At 44.0% G+C, this 18422-nt stretch overlaps 1 protein-coding gene across 1 annotated transcript; it reads left to right on the top strand.

The window, feature by feature from the left end:
• Positions 1-4561: 4561 nt before the first annotated feature.
• Positions 4562-11610, top strand: EDN1 (endothelin 1). The gene is made up of 5 exons (XM_045551758.1): positions 4562-5174; positions 6774-6942; positions 8367-8525; positions 8696-8809; positions 10375-11610. Exons 1-5 carry the CDS (start codon positions 5111-5113, stop codon positions 10475-10477), a joined length of 609 nt encoding a protein of 202 aa, XP_045407714.1. The 5' UTR covers positions 4562-5110; the 3' UTR covers positions 10478-11610.
• The last annotated feature ends 6812 nt before the right edge of the window (positions 11611-18422 follow it).

Below are 18422 nucleotides of genomic sequence, written 5' to 3'. Positions count from 1 at the left end.
AAATTAAAAAGAAAAAGATGGAGAGGCAGCCACAGGCTGTCACATTTGTTTGCAATGTGTGAAATATTATTAGTCTCCCATTCAAATATATAGGCTCCTATGAGTAAGTGTGTGTGTGTGTGTGTGTGTGAATGAAAACACTCAGAGAGTGCCAGGCACAGTGGCTCATGTCTATAATCCTAGCACTCTGGCTGAGGTGGGAGGATCACTTGAGTTCAGGAGTTTGAGACCAGCCTGAACCCTGAGCAAGACCCCATCTCTACAAAAAATAGAAAAATTAGGCAAGCATGGTGGCATGTGCCTACAGTCCCAGCTACTTGGGAGGCTGAGGCAGGAGAATTGCCTAAGCCCAGGAGTTGGAGGTTTATGGAGGTTGCAGTGAGCTATGCACTGTAGCCTGGGTGACAAATCAAGACCCTGTCTCCTAAAAAACAAACAAACAAAACACTCAGAGAGGATGTTTAAATTCAGAATAGAAGGTGGAAAGCAAGATCAAGGGCAAGTGCTGAAACCTTGAAGCAGTAAGTCAAGGGAAGCATCAACCAGGAACTATTTTGGATGTGAACCTCTTGTTTCCCTAGATTCTAGATGGCCAGAACATTTGTTACCTGGAGGTGCATCCATAGGAGAGTTTACAGGTGAGATATTTGGGTGTTATTACACCTTGAAAGTAAAGACCAGAGAGGGGAATTAAAGCAGGGCTTAATTCTTAACATAATAAGGCATAAGACAGGGCAGTGGATGGAACAGTATACCCTGGGAGTGGTGAACATGCTGGTGTTGGTATATAAGGTGATAGCACATGTGTGAACAGTTTATATTAGTATTTTAATGAATATACAAATGTTTCACATGTATCATTTAACCCTACAAACCATGATTTCATGTATATTATTGCTTAAGATAGTATCAATACAAGATTTTCTTAAAAATTATTCAAGTAAAAGGAACAGGACAATGTTGAGTAAAAACGTGTAAGTGGCACACAAATATGGCAAAAATTTCAAAAGAGGTTTATGAATGACTGAGCTTTGGGTAATGCTAGGTTAGAGAATTGGACACACTTTTTTAACCTAATTGCTTGCTATCTGTTATCTTCCTACGGGTAAGTGTCAAGGAAATAGAGTTGCACGCATTATGTGTTTTACAACGCATGGGATGGATCTATCTTGACCATCGTCGTATTTCCTGTACTAAATCAACCATTATTTTTTGTACTGTGGGGAGAAGCTGTGTTTATTCATGTCTCCTGGAGGTGTAATGTGTCACAGGCATAATGAGTGTGCTACATAATTCTTCACAAGCGCACTACACAAAGTAACAGTCACCAATGCATAACTGAACAAGGCCTGGCGGTTGGGTAGCCTCACCTTGCCCACAATAAACTAGTTCCCCATTCTTTGCACAATCGCCAGGCAACCCTAATGGCTGTTATCTTTGCTGAGCTAAATGCAACATCTCACACCAAATTTATTGGCTTGGCAAAGTTACAAATTTTATTACGCAAAAGTTGAGAAAGAGCAAAGCTGAAGAGTGCTAAAAACGGTACACTTTGCTACTGTGTAGTATCTGTATTTGGGGCTCAGGGTGTTTTATTTATAGATATCTATTAATACATAGCCAGAGATAGAGAAAGAAACATATAAAAAATAGCTTTATCAAATAGTTTCCAGCATTCAAGTGTAACATCAAAAGCAAGAACATCCACAGCAAACTGTTCTGCTGGGGGAAAAACCATCTTCTTTACCTCTTCTCTTCTCTTCTCTTCTCCCCCTTCCCTTTCCTCTCTGAGGACAACTGTGGCTGCAAACAGTGTTTTCCCTGGCAGCTCTTTGAGGCCTGGGGTAGGGGCTGTGAGGGCCCCTCCATATGTATAAAACCTCCATATTTATCCCTTTGTCCAGTTTCATAAACCTCCTCTTCTCCCTCCCCCTCTAGCAATGCCTTAAGTGAAGGAGGGGTGGGGGCATCTAACTTGTAAAACTGGTTTGTTGGGGTTCTCCTTCTCCCCTACTTGATTCTTGGGAAACTTTCTTGCTGGGAACCTGCCTGGCAGTGCCTTCGCTGCCTTCTCTGAGTTTGCATTGACTCCCCCCAGTTTCCATAGAAGGAAAAAAGGGGCTGCTGTAAGAGGGAGAGATGAGCAGAGAAGGCAGAAGCCACCCCTTGTCCCAAGACACACAAAGAAAGAGACATGAAAATACACACACACACACACACACACACACACACACACACACACACACGCCCGTCTTGGAAAGTCAGGATTCAAAGAGATGGGGACAAGATTATACTTGGTGCAAAGGGACCCTCCCAGTCTGAAATCCTGCATTCTTACCTACTATTTACTTGCACAGAGCTCTAGAAGGCCCGTGGGGGCGCATTGCCAGCCATGCTTTGTATTTCTAACTCAAATGCATTCACAGGGCAGGAGAGGAGGGCGCACGGGGAGTTTCACTTTGCTTCACTTCTCCACCTGATAGTTGGGTGCTGCAGGCTCCTGCTGGGACAGCCTCAGGGAGGCCAGGGCGGGAGGGGGGAGGGTGGGGTGAGGTGGGTGGGGAGAGGGGCTCTCCAGCTGAAGGGGAGCTCAGGCTGGACCCAGGAGGGTACGGGGAGGGCGGGGCACTTGTTTCCGGGGAGGAGCTGAAGACAGGTTGGTCCTGACTGTTGCCAGTGTTTGGTCAAAGTTGCCAGGAGGTTAAAAAAAAGGTGGTGGTGGAGGGGGGATTCCTGCCAAGACACATTTCCCAGGCCACCTTTCTTCCGTGGGTGGTGGTGGGGCGGGGGAATCTTGGATCTTGTGAATGTGGCATCCGGTCTGCTGCCTTCTCCCAAGGTCTGCCAGGAGTTAGGGGTGTGGAGGGAGGCCAGGACACCCCAGCCAGAGCAGAGGCGGCAGAGCTGGCTTCCAGCTTGGCGCCACCCAGCTCTAGGGGGAGCAGTGGTCTCCGTGGACCCTGGGGCTGGGCTGAGGTAAGCATAGCAGGGAGGCACAGGGCCCAGGCAGAGGCCCCTGGGGACTGGGTGGCGGCATCTCTGGGTGTGGGCGTGGGTGTGGGTGTGGGTGTGGGGGGAAGGGTTCCTGCAGAGTCTCCCCCACCTCCAGCTCTTGCTGCAATGGCCCTTTTAGGGGACAGATCTCATTTTGGACCTGACACTGCTGCTGACACACTACTCCCATCTGTGACTTCCAGGGAGGGCTGGGGGCCCAAGTGTGTCAATGTCCACAACTTTGGTGTTGGGATAAAATCTGTCTTTTTGATTCTAGAGGTGAAGGATAAGCAAGGAGAAGGAAGAAACGGTTCTGTGGGATCCTCCTATGTTGTGGGCATGTTGGAAATGGGTACACACTTGAGGCCCACCCCACTCACCCCTGGGAAAATAGGAGTAAAACAAGATGAGGAGATGGATGAAGTATCCATTTGATGGTGTCCCTAGGTGCTAGATGTTGACTCATCTTTTTCCCGTACAGGAAAGAGACTCTAAATTTAATCACGTACATTCTTGCCTCAATTTTCTCATCTGAAAAATGGGGCTACTTGAAAAAGTCAATATTTTTACATGTATGTTTTGCTTTATTCACTACAGCATGTTCTCACCTGTACAGTAACTGCCCTGTGGTCACCCCAGGGGATATTCCAAGGTTAAATAGACAGGAACTTGTTTTGAAAATGTAAACACATTATTAAATGTGAGGTATTATCTGATCCTCTTGTTCATCACGGCATTTCCTGCAACACCACCCTCACTGCATATTCATGTAACCCTGTACAAGAACACCTTCTTGCCCTAAATGAAAAAGCAAAACAAAACAAAAGTTAAAAAAAAACCGACCCAGAAAAGATGTCCCTGAGTAGGGAGTAAATGCAGTATTCTGAAGTGCATCCTCCTTCCCCGTGGAAAGTGCCATTCCCTGTCCTTCCCGGGCCCCTAACACAGGTTGTGTTTCCTTCTGTCATTTAGAAGTCAAGGCTTTTACTTTTCGTCCCAACAGCGGTAAAACATCAGCCCCTGTAGCTCTCCACCTCCCCCTGGTGTTCTTCTCCCGCATTTCCTAAGATTGGTGGTTTCGACCGTGCGGGGATTCGGGAGGGGCAGGGTGGGCACAGAAGACAGCTGGTGGGGACTTATGCTCAGTGATATTGGAAAGATCGGTTATGTGTCTGACACTGCTCTAATTATTGTTTTAAATCTTCCCTTCCTCGCCAGTCCCTCGCCGATCTGTCTCCCGTAGACTCAAAGAACTTTAGCAAAACAGACTTGGAAGCAGGGGCTTGAAGTACAAGGAAAAAGTACGTTGATCTGCCAAAATAATTGGACCCCCAGTGTGTGTAGGGGGGCGGGGAATGAAGAGGGGGAGCGGTCCCTTGTTTGACCGAGACTAGGATCGGAGCGACATAAAAGGAAAATGAAGTGAAAAACAATTTTAAAAATTCCCCGCACACAACAATACCATCTATTTAAACTGTAGCTCATACTTTCCATACCAATGGTATGACTTTTTTTCTGGAGTCTCTCTTCTGACTCTTGAACTCCGGGGCTGGCAGCTTGCAAAGGGGAAGCCAACGGCAGCACAGCACGGGCAGGTTTACCAAAGGTCTCTAATGGGTATTTTCTTTTTCTTAGCCCTGCCCCTGAATTGTCAGACGGCGGGCGTCTGCCTCTGAAGTTAGCACTGATTTCCTTTAGAGCCTGGCCTTATCTCCGGCTGCACGTTGCCTGTTGGTGACTAATAACACAATAACATTGTCTGGGGCTGGAATAAAGTTGGAGCTGTTTACCCCCACTCTATAGGGGTTCAATATAAAAAGCCCTGCGGAGAGCTGTCCAAGCCAGACGCGCCTCTGCACCCGCGCCAGGACGAACGGGTTCCGCGTCTCCGCTGCGGTCCCCGCGCGCCACCGCCGCCTCGTGCGCCTGCAGACCTCGGCCGCCGCCTCCGCTCGGCACGGACGGCTCTTCCTCCCCGTTAAGGGACGCTTGGGCTGAAGGATCGCTCTGAGATCCCCGTAACCCGCAGCGCTCCGAGGGAACTGAAGCTGATTTTCTTCGTTTTCCTTTGGGTTCAGTGTGCACGGGAGGTTTTTGATCCCTTTTTTTTTTCAGAATGGATTATTTGCCCTTGATTTTCTCTCTGCTGTTTGTGGCTTTCCAAGGAACTCCAGAAACAGGTAGGCACAACGGCTTGGAAATCTCTGAACGTTAATGTCTTCTTATCCGTCTTAATGCTTTTGCTGCTTCTGTTTTCTCTCCCTTCTTTTGATTACCGCTGCTTAGAGAGCAAGTGTCTGGGAATTAGTCCTCAAAGTGACTTAAGTTTTCTAGAGAAAAATGTAAAATTCCTCTACTGAATACAATTGGATACGACTGAATATAACATAGCATTAAAATAACTCATTATTTTATTATAATTATTGCGTAATGTGTTTTCTTGGCTTTTAAAAAATAACTCAAGAAGAGTATAGATAAGATATTATTTAACCAAATGTGTGTTTGTAATGTATGTGTTCATACAGGTACATAGGACATACGGGAACACATATCTTATTTAAACACTGTTTTAATAGTGTGCTAATGTGTAAAATATTTAAACATTCCAGCTTGAAGCCAAGGAATTTTATTCAAGTCATTCAAGGAATATATGAGCAGTAAAATCACCTGCAGAACAACAGTTTGTTGAATCACCCCCCCTCCAGGCGGTTTCAGGGTGAAGCAGATGTTTTCTTTAAAATTTGTCATTATTGACTTTAGGTTTCTTTTGGCAGGCTTTTGGCACCCAAAACAGCATGAGCTCTCTTATTAGTTGTATTCACCTGTCCTGGGAGGGGAGCTAGAATATCTTGGCTGCTTACGGATTTAGAGAGTGCGTGTGCATCTGCCCGGTTCCCATCTTTTTTAGGGTCAATGCACTTTTTTTGTCTTTACATGACCCTAACTAACGAGAAAGGATGTCAAGGGAATGAAACTCCTGGAATGTGTCTGATCATTTGAAATGTACAAAATTGGGCAGATAAGCTGCATGGCTAAGTTGTCAGAAGGAAGAGGCAATGCCAAAGTGTGAAGGGGAAGCCACAGATCCCACACCAGCCAGACTACCGGGGATTTCAGATTCATAATCCACAGAGCCTTCCCTGGGTCCCCTGAGCTGCTTCATGGCTTCACCTTGGCTCACTGGTTTCTGTGGAGTTTCCCACCTGAAATGGATAATGTAGAGTTAATTTCTCTTCTGTCCCAGTCATTTCCTTAGTGTTCTTGCCCCGAACCTGATTCAAGCAGTATATATTTTCTCCAAGGGCCACAATGTGCCCTACACAGGGTGTGAAGTGGTGGGTACTCCCCTAATAGGATGGTCATCCTGAATGGGGAAGTGGCCCCAAGGCTAGGACTAGGCAGTGCGATGTATCTTTAGCCACCAGCCAATTTAAGCCTCTGTCGGTTGTGCCGTCCTAGTAAGTTCCATGCAGAAGCCAACCCAGATTTCCAACAGGCAGCATTTCCAAGCATTGCCTTGAAGCCTGCTTCAAGGGGGCATTCCTTTTCAGGTGTTTGTCTCCTCTGTGTTTGTACAATCTGTGTATAAGCCAGAAGGGGTAAAGGTGCAATCCTGTTAAGGAGGGAAAAAAAAACAGAACCCTTTTCCCTGTGCTTGTGTCTCTTGCTGAAGGCAGGCTTTTATCTGCTCTGCTAGCTCTGCCGTAAGCACTGCCATGCAGCGTGTCTTTGGGCCCCTGAGGAGACATCCCCCCCTGACCTACTCTTTCTCTCCCCAGCGGTCTTGGGCGCTGAGCTCAGCACCGGGGCTGATAACGGCGTGGAGAAGCCCCCTCCCGGTGCACCCTGGAGGCCCCGCCGGTCCAAGCGCTGCTCCTGCTCATCCTTGATGGATAAAGAGTGTGTCTACTTCTGCCACCTGGACATCATCTGGGTCAACACTCCCGAGTGAGTCTCTAGAGGGCATCGTAACCCTAGTCATTCATTAGCGCTCCTTTTCTGGGGCGCTCCTGGTTTGGACCCTGAAGGTAGCATTTCTGAGAACATCAAAGTGCCTCCCCGGGGACCTTTCAGGGCTCCCCCATTTCTGAAAATAGCAGGACAGGCTGGTTCTTAGCAACCAAGGGGAGAGTCTTCTGAGGCCCTTTGGCTCAGGCTACTCATTATGGGATGGATGGAAGATGAGGACAAGCAGGAGGCTGCTGTACATTTCACATGAGTAACTTTAAGTGAGAGGACCCCAGGATGCTGTCTCAGTGGGAGCTGAGCAGGTTTTGGGAATAAGCTGCCCAGGTCATATGTGGGTTAGTCCAACTGTGCTGCTCATGGGAGGGTAGAGATTGAGAAGCAGAAGGGATTACAGAAGGTTATACTCCAATCCCTTCATTTTACTTATACAAAAAAGGAGACCCAAGATATTGAAGTCACTTGTGCAGGAACGAGTTTGTGGCAGAGCTACAACTGGCACCTGTGTCTCCTTCCTTTTCTGTTCTTTCTCTTTAGAAAAGCCCACTGCAAGGCAGAAATAGAAATACCACCCACAGGTGTCTTTCACCTCCAGAGTGAAGAAAAGCAGTTTTCCCTCTTTGCCCTGGGCACTAGTGCATCTGTCAGGGGCAGTCATACACAAGCCCACATTCATTGTGTCTGCAGTGTCATATTCTGGGGAGGGATGACCAAAATCCAAAAAAAATCAAATCAAACCAAACAAAAAACACAATGAGCCTAATACTTAGTAAGGTAATGCTTCCAAGGGGAGGACTTTGTTCCTTAACTGAGAATCAAAACGAATCCATTGCAAATTATTGGAGCACTCTCTGGCAATGAGTCCGTCTGCAGCCACATAGTATCACCCAACTGCAGGACAAATGTGCAAAAGTATGTCTCCTCCTGTCCCCTCAGGGAGCACTTTTAGCATTATCATATATGATTTGAACTGAAAATAGGTTTTAAAATCTTTCAAATCATAGTTTTTGCATTGAAGTCTCTTCCCCCGTCCCTCCACAAATAGCTGTTAACTAAATAGACCATTAAAAGAGGAGGAAAATAGGAAACAGACACCAAGAAGAGATGTCATAATTTTAGACAAAAAACAATGTTGCTTGTGTCAAGAAGAAATTGAACTTTGTTAAGAGTTGAAATGGAATTTTATTCAGTTAGAAAAACTGGTTTTCTCCTGGTTTAGTCCACATACTCAGGGCCATTGATGGGTTCCTGACTGTTGCCACACTGGACTTACCTAGGTTATGCTCCCAAGCACTGTGTGAGGAGCTCCTTGTGTGCCTAATGGAATGAGTGTGCCCCCAAAGAATGTGTCATTTTGAAGACTATTGATTATGCTGATACCCTTTGTTTCTCTCTTTTGATAATAGGCACGTTGTTCCCTATGGACTTGGAAGCCCTTCTAGATCCAAGCGATCCTTGAAGGATTTATTTCCCACAAAGGCAACAGACCACAGGGATAGATGCCAATGTGCTAGCCAAAAAGACAAGAAGTGCTGGAATTTTTGCCAAGCAGGAAAAGAACTCAAGTGAGTAGAAATACCTTTGCTTTTCACTCAGTTTAACAGTTCCACCTCCTGACCCCCTTACTGTAATGTTGCTGCCTTCTTGTTTTAGAAGAAAGGAACAGAGACATTGAAAGTCAAGGTAAAACTGAAGATACCATTGCTGAAATGTTTTTCCTTGTGTATTTTAACAGGGCCCAGGACACCATTAAGAAAGGCTGGGATAACTATAAGAAAGGAAAGGACTGTTCCAAGCTTGGAAAGAAGTGTATTCAGCAGCAGCTAGTGGAAGGAAGAAAAATTAGAAGGTAAGAGGCTCACAAGAACAGCCAGCCCCGGTTAGCAGTGCTAACAGCGTACAGCCTTAGTCTTTCTTACCTCCATGACGGAAAGACTTAGAAGGCAATAACAGAGGGGAACTTTCTGTTCTATAGATTAAAAAGAGCAAAGAAATCCCTCTTAGATATTTCCACAAAGGCCTTTAATGCAAACTGCTTCCCTCTGAAGTTTAGCACACACCATTCAGTCTACAGGTAGATTTTCCAAACAAAATATATCCAGAGACAACATCTTTGTCATTTGGTCATATTCAGTCTTTGCCTCTCTGAGTCAATGTATTTACCACTTTCCCTGAGAAATTAAAAATCATTTCAGGGAAAGGACATTTCTTTTAAAGAAATCATAGTGTCATGTATGTTCTTCAACTAGTAGCAGTTTATTCAAATGGCCAAAGGGAAAAATAAAGTCATTAGGTAGGGTTGGTGAGATTTAGAACATGCTGTTTTTCAGGTTTACTATCTTTTTTTTTTTTTTTTTAATAGGGAAATGCATTTGGTGGAGAGCCAATGTCATTCCAAAAAGCTCTCTTGTTTCCTTGTCGGTCACGGGCTGGGACAGAGAAGGGACCTGCATTAGGCAATACTGTAGGGTTGCTCTGAGCAGCGTGGCAGTGATGATCTTCCAGATGCTAAAGTGTTTCGAATTCACAAGTTCAAGGGAGGAAACCCACTTCAAAATCCGTCACATGTTCTACATTTTTCTATCATGGTCCCTGGAAACTTTTCCTAGAAATCCAGTGGCAAGAAGTTCTATGATTAAAGTGTTTTGAACACAGGGTTGGCAGTCACGAACCACTTCTGAGTTGTTTACTACTGCTCTGCAAGGCAGCCTCAGATGTCTTCTATTCTTCCATACCTGCCATGGTCATTTCCATATTTGTGATTTCAGGCCAGTCATGCTCCCCACAAGATCACAGTTTCTGAACTGACCTGGAAATTGTTATTTCCTCTATTAATTTGTTTTATGTCATCTATTAAGTCAACATTTACGGTTCTTCCTTCTTTTCTTCTCCTACAAAAAAGAAAGCACTAGGCCTGCAAAAAGCCAAAATTCTTTTTCTTTTTTAATTACCATAAAGTATTTGCTTTGGGCCTACTTGTGTGCCTCCTTTCTTTTTCTCTCTTTCCAACTAGGTCACCTTCGATTTCTTATGTGAGGAAGGTGATGCCCATGACTATTTGAAACCTATGCCAAGTTTCTCCATGCAGAGAGTCTCACAGTTGGGGAGGTCAGGACAGGGCTATAGAAGAAACTAGAACATTTCTAGTTAATTTTAAAATTGTATTTAATGCCCAATTCTCCTTAGACTTGAATGTATGACCCCTCTCTCCCATTCTAAGCACACAGGGCAGGCTTTATTTTTATAATGGTAATAGATACCACTTGAGGTTTTATCAAAGAGTTGTGGTTGGTGGTGAAAGTTCAGAACCAGATTTAGATTTGTTTTTTCTAATTTTAGATGTGTCTTTTGCTGAGGAGCGATTTTTGAAAAAAAAAATAATAAGATTTGTTTTCTCTTATCTTGTTTTACTAGGTTGGAGGCCATAAGCAACAGCATCAAAACATCTTTTCGTGTTGCCAAGCTGAAAGCGGAGCTCTACAGGGAGCAGAAGGTGAACCACAACCGAACACACTGATTACAGAGCTTCTGGGCCTGTCCGAAAACATCGCCTCTAAGGAGAGAGCCATGTGGCCACCTCTGCACTCTCTCCACACTGGCTGGGATCAGGGCAGGACTGTCCTCCCTGCTGAGACTGTTTCTTGTTCCTGACTGGCAAAGGACCAGCGTCTTTGTTCTAAACATTCCAAGAAAAGTTAAGGAGTTCCCCCAAACTGTCTTCATTTGCTTCCATCGGTGGTAACTGCTTTCCTCTCTTCTTTTGTGTGGGGATGACAATGGACCTCTCAGAAAGCAGAAAGACACAATGATTTTGGACTTAGGGTGGCATCCTCCAGAAGGAGGAAGGAGATTCCACACGAGGGTGGAGTTTCTGAAGAGAGTCCTAAGGGAGGGTTTGTGTCGGACTCAGGCGCCTGGCACATTTCAGGGAGAAACTCCAAAGTCCACGCAAAGATTTTCTAAGGAATGCACAAATTGAAAACACACTTGAAGGACAAATACTCTAGTAAAAAAAAAAAAAAAAAAAAAAGGACTTCTTTAAAAATTCATAAAATGCAAAACTGAGAAACTGTTACTACTGTAAATCAATGTGTTTCATGAATCTGAGTCTACCTCACCTATATTGCACTCTGGCCCTAGTATTTCCCACCTTTAATTCCCACCCCAAACTCTTCCCCCTCCTGTCCCGCCCCCCATACTACATCCTAGCCTCATAGAATTCTGCTCTAATGTATCAGTAGTAGATGTAACATTTTCATGGTAATCTACTAGCTCTGATCCATAAGCAAAAATATAATTGAATCAGGAGATTCCCTTGCCTTGATTTTTGGAAACACAATGGTATAGGGTTGTTTATGAAAGATATTGAGAAGTAAATGTTGGTTATGCTTTAAAGCAGTGAAATTATTTTCCTTTATGTAACTGGCTAATGGAAGAGGTTGGATTGAATTTTGATGTACTTATTTTTTTATAGATATTTATATTCAGACAATTTATTCCTTATATTTACCATGTTAAATATATGTTTGGGCAGGCCACATTGGTCTATGTATTTTTTTTAAAATGTATTTCTGAATGAAATTGAGAAAATGCTTTGTTTTGCCTGTCAAGGTAATGACTTTAGAAAATAAATATTTTTTCCTTACTGTACTGATTTTGAATCATTTCTGAAATTCCTGAGTAGGCCAAGGTGGTAAGAATTATGAAGGGAAATGGTTAAAGATGGTTTTCGTAGAAAGGTAACAGTTAGAAGGAAAACAGCCCAGCCTAATTATAAAGAGAACTCGATCTATATCGCATCAAGGTAAAAACAACACAAAACAAAAAGCCCAGCTTTAACAGCTCTGTCTTCCCTTGGATGGCAGCCTCCTGCTTCCCTTTACCTGAAAACTCCCCGGGGACTCCAGCCATTAACTCTGCCCGGGCGATTAGGCAGGACCCGGCAGTTTAAGCTGATGGTGTGGTGAGAGGTGCTTTCTCCATATTAATAGACTGCAGGAAGTAATGGCGAGATGCCCCCTCAAAATACCTCAGTATCCATAGTTCCACACCAGAGTCGCTTTCAGAAAATGCCCTGCTCAGAGCAAGTAGAAGCTCCCAATGATTTTTTTATTTGCTCACATCAAGAATTTTGTTTATCAAGGAACATTGAATACCACTGCAAACTTCCTTATGACAGCCCGGGACTGGCCATGTGCCCATGGACACCAGCTCTTGCTTTTAGGTCACCTGCCTGGCAGCACCCCTTTTCTCTGCATTTTGCCTTGGCTGGCCCTGCCAAACCACCGCAGAGAACAGTATAGTGTGTAAACGGTCGTTACCAACAGACGTCCCTAAGTGAGGCTCAGCCTTCCAGAATCTTCACCGCCCTTCTCTAATAGTGTCTGAAAGAATGTCCCGCATTCCACAAATATTAGCTAGTGGTGATCACTGCTGTCCGAACAGTGACACATGGGAAGAATGTCAAACAACAACCTTCAGCCGTGCATAGCCAATGTCCTGGGCAGGGTTTCCAACTTTATTGACACTCCTTTTTGTCTCCTATATTTTTTAAGGCACATTCTAGTGTCTTTGAGGAATTGCCTATAAAGTTTACTTTATCTAGTTAACTGCTTCTCAGAGTGTGGTTCTCAAGGGGATTATGAGTTTCGACTACCTTGATAAGGTGCTTGGCCTGAACTTGGCCACTAGTCAATCTTGAGCAAACGATTCAATCCTCTTAAATAGTGAGTTTCCTTATGTGTTAAAAGACAGAGTGAGGGAATTTCTCTAACAGCTCCAAGAGTCTGAGATTACACAAAGAAGTTAAGAAGTGGTACAAAAAAATGAAGACCTGAGTTTAGAGGACAGGGGTCTATATACATTTAAGGGGAAGTTGGAATGGGAGAAGCCAGAGACTAAAAACAGATCAAAGAACAGCATGCAAGTAAGAGTGATAAGAATTTTTGTTTGTTTGTTTACCAGACCCTTAAATCCTCTGCCGTGATGCTTCCTGCTTTAGTAACCAGCAAGAAAAATGAAAGTTATGAAGCAGTTACTCCAGGGCATGAGGATTAGCAGTAAAATAAGTTGGAAGGTTCATAGGAAATTAATATTTTTCAAACATGTAGAGGAAAAGTTCAGTAATATTCAAGGCCCACCCCAGCTTGCGGGGTGAACTGATGGGATTGACTGTCACACTTCCTGCTGTGTTTTCTTCAGTAAAAGCATGGTTTCTGGAAGCCCAGTTAGGACAGATTTCTCTCTTCACATAAACAGCCGAGTTGAGCTTTGATCTCAGGACTCCAAGGACCAGGGGACACTGGGTGGGGAGTGGTGACCTTTGGGGACAGGGGATCCCTCCTAATAAGTACTTCATTTTTTACCCTCAAGGATCTGCTTCCTTTTTGATGGAAAAAACTGGTTTTAATCCTGCCTGTGCTTCCCTGAAACATAACTCAGGCTGTCCTCCTAATCTAGAGTTCCCTGAGGAACACTGTTGCTAACCTTGAGAAAGAGCAGCATTTTGTCTTTCCAGGTGAAAAGCCAAGGCTCAAAGAGGGAGGTGACTGACCTAGGATCGCACAGTGAGCTTCAGCATCTCCAGAGCCTGAACACTTGAGCTGTTTTACCCAGAGGCACCTGCAAACTCTGACAGAGGTTCCGAGTGGCAAAGGCAAATCGCTCCTTGTAAAAGCTTCAAGAGAGAAGAAATATCGGGGAAGGAAAAAGGAACATAAGGAGGCATAAAAATCTCAGGGCATCATTAAGTGAATTTTTATATGATGAAAGAGAGCATAGCTAGGAACTCAATTATTATTATGTTTTAGAGTTTAATCACCGAATAATCTTTATGTAATATGAGTGAAGGGGGAATTCTCTTGCTCCGTTCTCTTTTACTCTATAATGCAAGGTAGTGGATTTTTTTCTTTTAAATTTCTGTGCCTAAGGTTTTGAAATATGTTCAAGATCAAGTTCTCAATGTGTAAAACACATTGTTTTCAAGCCTGTGTTCTCAATGGAGTTCCTTCTGTCTTGGTTTTCTCTTACACTTGTACTCACAGTTCCTGGGACCCCGGGTCTGGAACTCAGGATGTACCTACTGCAAGTGAGTGTTTTTGCTCTCATGACCTTACTGATTTAACAATAGCCCCTCATCTTTGCAGAGAACTTGGTTTCCGGTGGCATTTTCCCACCCCTTCTCTCATTTGACTTCTACCCGCACCACAACAATCCTTTCAGGAAGTTGGGACCAAATTATTAATATTTACCCATTCGACAGCCAAGGAAATAGACATAACAAAAGTCCCAGAGTCTTACATCAGGCAAGTAGCAACACTAGAACTCAGGATGCCTGACCCTTTTTTCTTAAACTTTCTCAGAGCAGAGGAGATACACTGGTACCACAGTGTGGAGAAACACAGATTATTTCATTCATAGTTCTAGCAAATGAACTGAGTGAAATTAACTTTTTATTATACTCTCAGAAAGATCAATATTCCACGTGTACCTGGAGCCCCAGTTGTGAACATTTAGTTGTATGATATTTTGTTTATTACATCATCTTTACTACGCCAAAGTATGGTTGGTGGAGAATTTGCTGGATTTTACAAAACCTGCCTCAAATCTGGCACCGTGGAGTGTTGCATCGGCAGCGACTGGCCATGCAGCCAGCACACCGTAGGGAACCGCGGTAATGACAGTGATGGCCGGGGCTGTGAAACGCCCTCAAATCCTGGGCAACAATCAGAGACAGAGCTAGGCTGTGGCTCCTTATGAGAAGCTAATGCCTGACGATCGGAGGTGGAGCTGAGGAGGTGATGCTGGCGCTGGGGAGAGGCTGCAAATACAGATCATCATTAGCAGAGAGGTTTGACTGCACAATAAATGTAACGCACTTAAATCATCCCCAAACTATCCCCCTCCCCCAGTGCCACTGGACAGGAAAAAGAGAAGGGCTCAGGCCTTGGAGACACTGAATGATAAAAAGATAGATCCCAGCATGACAGCTGCTCACAGCTCAGAGAGACAGTACACGGAGAGTCTGACATAGAGTTTAGCTGGCTCAAAACCTTCTGTGTTTCTCCATCATATTCTTCGCCTTTTATATTCTGTGTTATTCCATTCCCCTCCAGCCTAAATTGCCGGAAGTATCCAGGTGTGATATTTGCAATAATAAGCTACCACAGGCACTGACCAGTTGGAACAGGGTGGAATGGAGCTGAGGGGCAGGCTCCTGGGGGACTCCAGCCGGGCCAGGTGTTAAACCTCCAGATATTGGCTTGTGGGGAGGTCCTGAGGCCTGGGGCAGGGTGGGCAGCCGGGGTGGAATTCCCAGGCTTCTTGCTGTTATGGCTGTTTACTGACCAGGATGAAATCATTTCAATATTTTACAAACTGGAATAGTCTCACGAGTACCTGCCTCTCTGTATGCCAGACTCGGAAGTATCAAAACTGTTCTCCGTTAGGTAAGTTATTCTCTTTATGGCTTCACTGAGTGAGAACATGATCTCCATGCCTGCAGAACAGTTCAGCCCCAAATCCTTCTGCCTGTACCTTCATCATCCCTCTGCATCATCTCTCTCACTCATCCCTGGTCTCCTTTGATAGAAGTGGAAATACTCTAAGGCAGCCATCCCCAACCTTTTTGGCACCAGGGACTGGTTTTATGGAAGACAATTTTTCCACAGACTGGGGCATGGGGATGGTTTCAGGATGATTCAAGTGCATTACATTTATTGTGCAGTCAAACCTCTCTGCTGATGACAATCTGTATTTACAGCTGCTCCCCAGCACTAGCATCACCACCTCAACTCCACCTCAGATCATCAGGCATTAGGTTCTCATAAGGAGCACGCAACCTAGATCTCTCACATGTGTGGTTTACAGTAGGGCTCATGCTCTTATGAGTGTCTAACGCTGCTGCTGACCTGACAAAAGGCGGAGCTCAGGCAGTGATGTGAGCAATGGGGAGTGGCTGTAAATACAAATGAAGCTTCACTGGCTCTCCAGCTGCTCACCTCCTGCTGTGCTGCCCAGTTCCTAACAGGCCAGGGACTGATACTGGTCCTCAGTCTGGGAGTTGGGGACTGCAGCTCTAAGGTATGCCTTGCCTCCTTGGAGATATTTAGCAGGGCAATTTTATGGTTGCCAAACTCAAGGTTTGCCTTAGACCAGGGCTTGCTGGGGTGCTACATCTGCTCTAGGGAGAGCCATGAGGAGGAGTTGTCTTAAGGCTCAGTCTTGCCCTCTTAGATTAACTTTGGATCATGAAAGGGTGGTCAGGTAATTTATTATTCAAAGTGGGACATGTTTGATAGTGCTTGGCAATTCTCTTAACAATTCTTGGGGACAAACTGCACATATGGTCACCCTAGATCAGGATAAGCCTTGAAGCAAGCCGGAGTTTCAGAACCACCTTGGTCTCTTGGAGATGCTGGATCTTGGCCCTATGTAAACACACTCAGTGTTTAAATACCTTTATCTGCAGACCAGGCTGGGCCAGAGGACCTTCAATCTTCCCTAGTGCTTCTGGTCTCATGCACGGAACTTAGGGCATAATATGCCATTCAATAAATGCTTGTTCAATGAATTAATAAATATACTGGTAAGTTACAGGGTTTAGTAATAGGGGAGTTAAGATGATATTTTTCTGGCCAGAATGTGACTAGACTACAGAAGATTTATGAGTTCTACTTATATGACTTTCTTTGGAGAGTCTGTGTAGCTAAATTGTGCCTTTATTCAGACTCAATCCTAGCGGTAAATTATTTGGCACAATAGGCTGGTTCTTTCTACTTCTTTCTACTCCAATCCATCCTGCACATCACCATTGTAATACTAATCTTCCCCAAATGCTTCAATCATAATTTCAGTGAATACAGAGCTAGAAAGAACTTAAAAATAATTTATCTTATCTCCCCATTTAAAAAAGTCTTCTACAGCCATTCTCGGCTTATGGAATAAAAAATGCCATCTACTGAGACAGGGAACATTAGAGAAGGACCAGACTGGGGAAAAAGGTTGGAAAATATTATAATTTCAGTATTGAATATGCTGAGTTTTAAATTTTTCATCATGTTATGAAAGTTGTCAGAATAAAAATGGAGTCACTTGTGTTAAAAATTCTGACAAATGGAGCCAGGGAAGGCCATGAAGGGAGGGTTCTCATGCATGATAACAGAACTATCACAAAGGACTGTGCAAAAACCACAACCTTACTTACACAAGGGCCATTGCAACCTTATACACACAAAAAATACTCTTCTGCAAGGACATCTGCCCAGCAACTGTCTGTCCAACTTTGGATTGGTGCTGCCCTTTTATTGACCCTTGTAGCCAAGGATAATTATCTCGAACAATTATGTAATCCTCTTCATTTTTTCTTTAAAAGCCTTTGCTTTTCTTTACCTCCCTGAATAAGCACACAGTTTAATATGGCACATGCATTCCTGTTCCAATGCCCATTCTTGAATAAGTGTCATTTTCTTTTAGAGAGCCTCTGTCTGTTATGTAGGTTGACAATGGGTATCTCTAAACATACCCAACACTTGAGAGAGTAGTATAATGAAGCCAGTACACCCATCGTGCGGTTTTACCAGTTGTTGGTAATCTCTACCTGCATCCTGCCCTCCCTCCCTGGATTACTTTGAAGCTGGTCCCAGCTGTCGTTATCAGCTCATCTGTAAATATTTCAGTGTAGACATAAGGAACTTGATAAGCTTTGTTCAACTAAGTAAAATGCGAAATAGCAAATTAGGTATGTGGATCTAGGGTTTAGAGAGAAGGAACAGTAAGAGTCCCAGGCCTCACAGAACTGCTAATACCAAAGGAGTCAAATGCACGTGATAGCTAGCATTTATGTAGTGCTTACTGTAAGCCAGATACTCTTTTGAGAACTTCCAGGTATGAATTCATTTCATCCTTACTGTCACCCTTTGAGGCAGGTTCTTTATTTACCATATTTTGTAGATCAGGAAACTCAAAGAGAGATTAAGTCATAAAATATCCAAGGTCAGGCAGCTTGTCCAGAAGTAGGAACCAGGAAGTTGCACTCATTGTGCTTGTTGATTAAGACTACAAAGTGATAAAGGCTACACTGTAGGGTAATCAAGAGCCATGATGGTATAAAAGTGACAGTGATCAGTTCTGCCTGGGGGAAGGCAGGGGAACAGTGGCGGTTTCAGGGAAGGTTTCATGGGAAGAAACAGTGAGGAATAGACCCTGAGCCCCCCCACTAAGCAAGATACCACTTAAGAGGTTTAAAATTTAAAGCTCGAAGGTATGGAGGAGCCTCAGTAAAATGTTTAGTCTATAGATGACTTGATAAAAAGAACATAACCTAATATGCTTACAAGATTGACTAATAAGAAAGATAAACATACATATAGATCATTAAGAGGTGATTTATTCTGCTGGAATGCAGAAAGGATAATTAATTCAATGATAATAAAAATCTTAAAGAAGCACAGCAACAAGGAATA

The sequence above is a fragment of the Lemur catta genome, chromosome 5, assembly GCF_020740605.2.
Source record: "Lemur catta isolate mLemCat1 chromosome 5, mLemCat1.pri, whole genome shotgun sequence".
In the NCBI taxonomy this organism is placed as follows: Eukaryota; Metazoa; Chordata; class Mammalia; order Primates; family Lemuridae; genus Lemur; species Lemur catta.
Note: the sequence above shows the minus strand (reverse complement) of the source record. Positions and strands in the feature narration are given on the sequence as shown.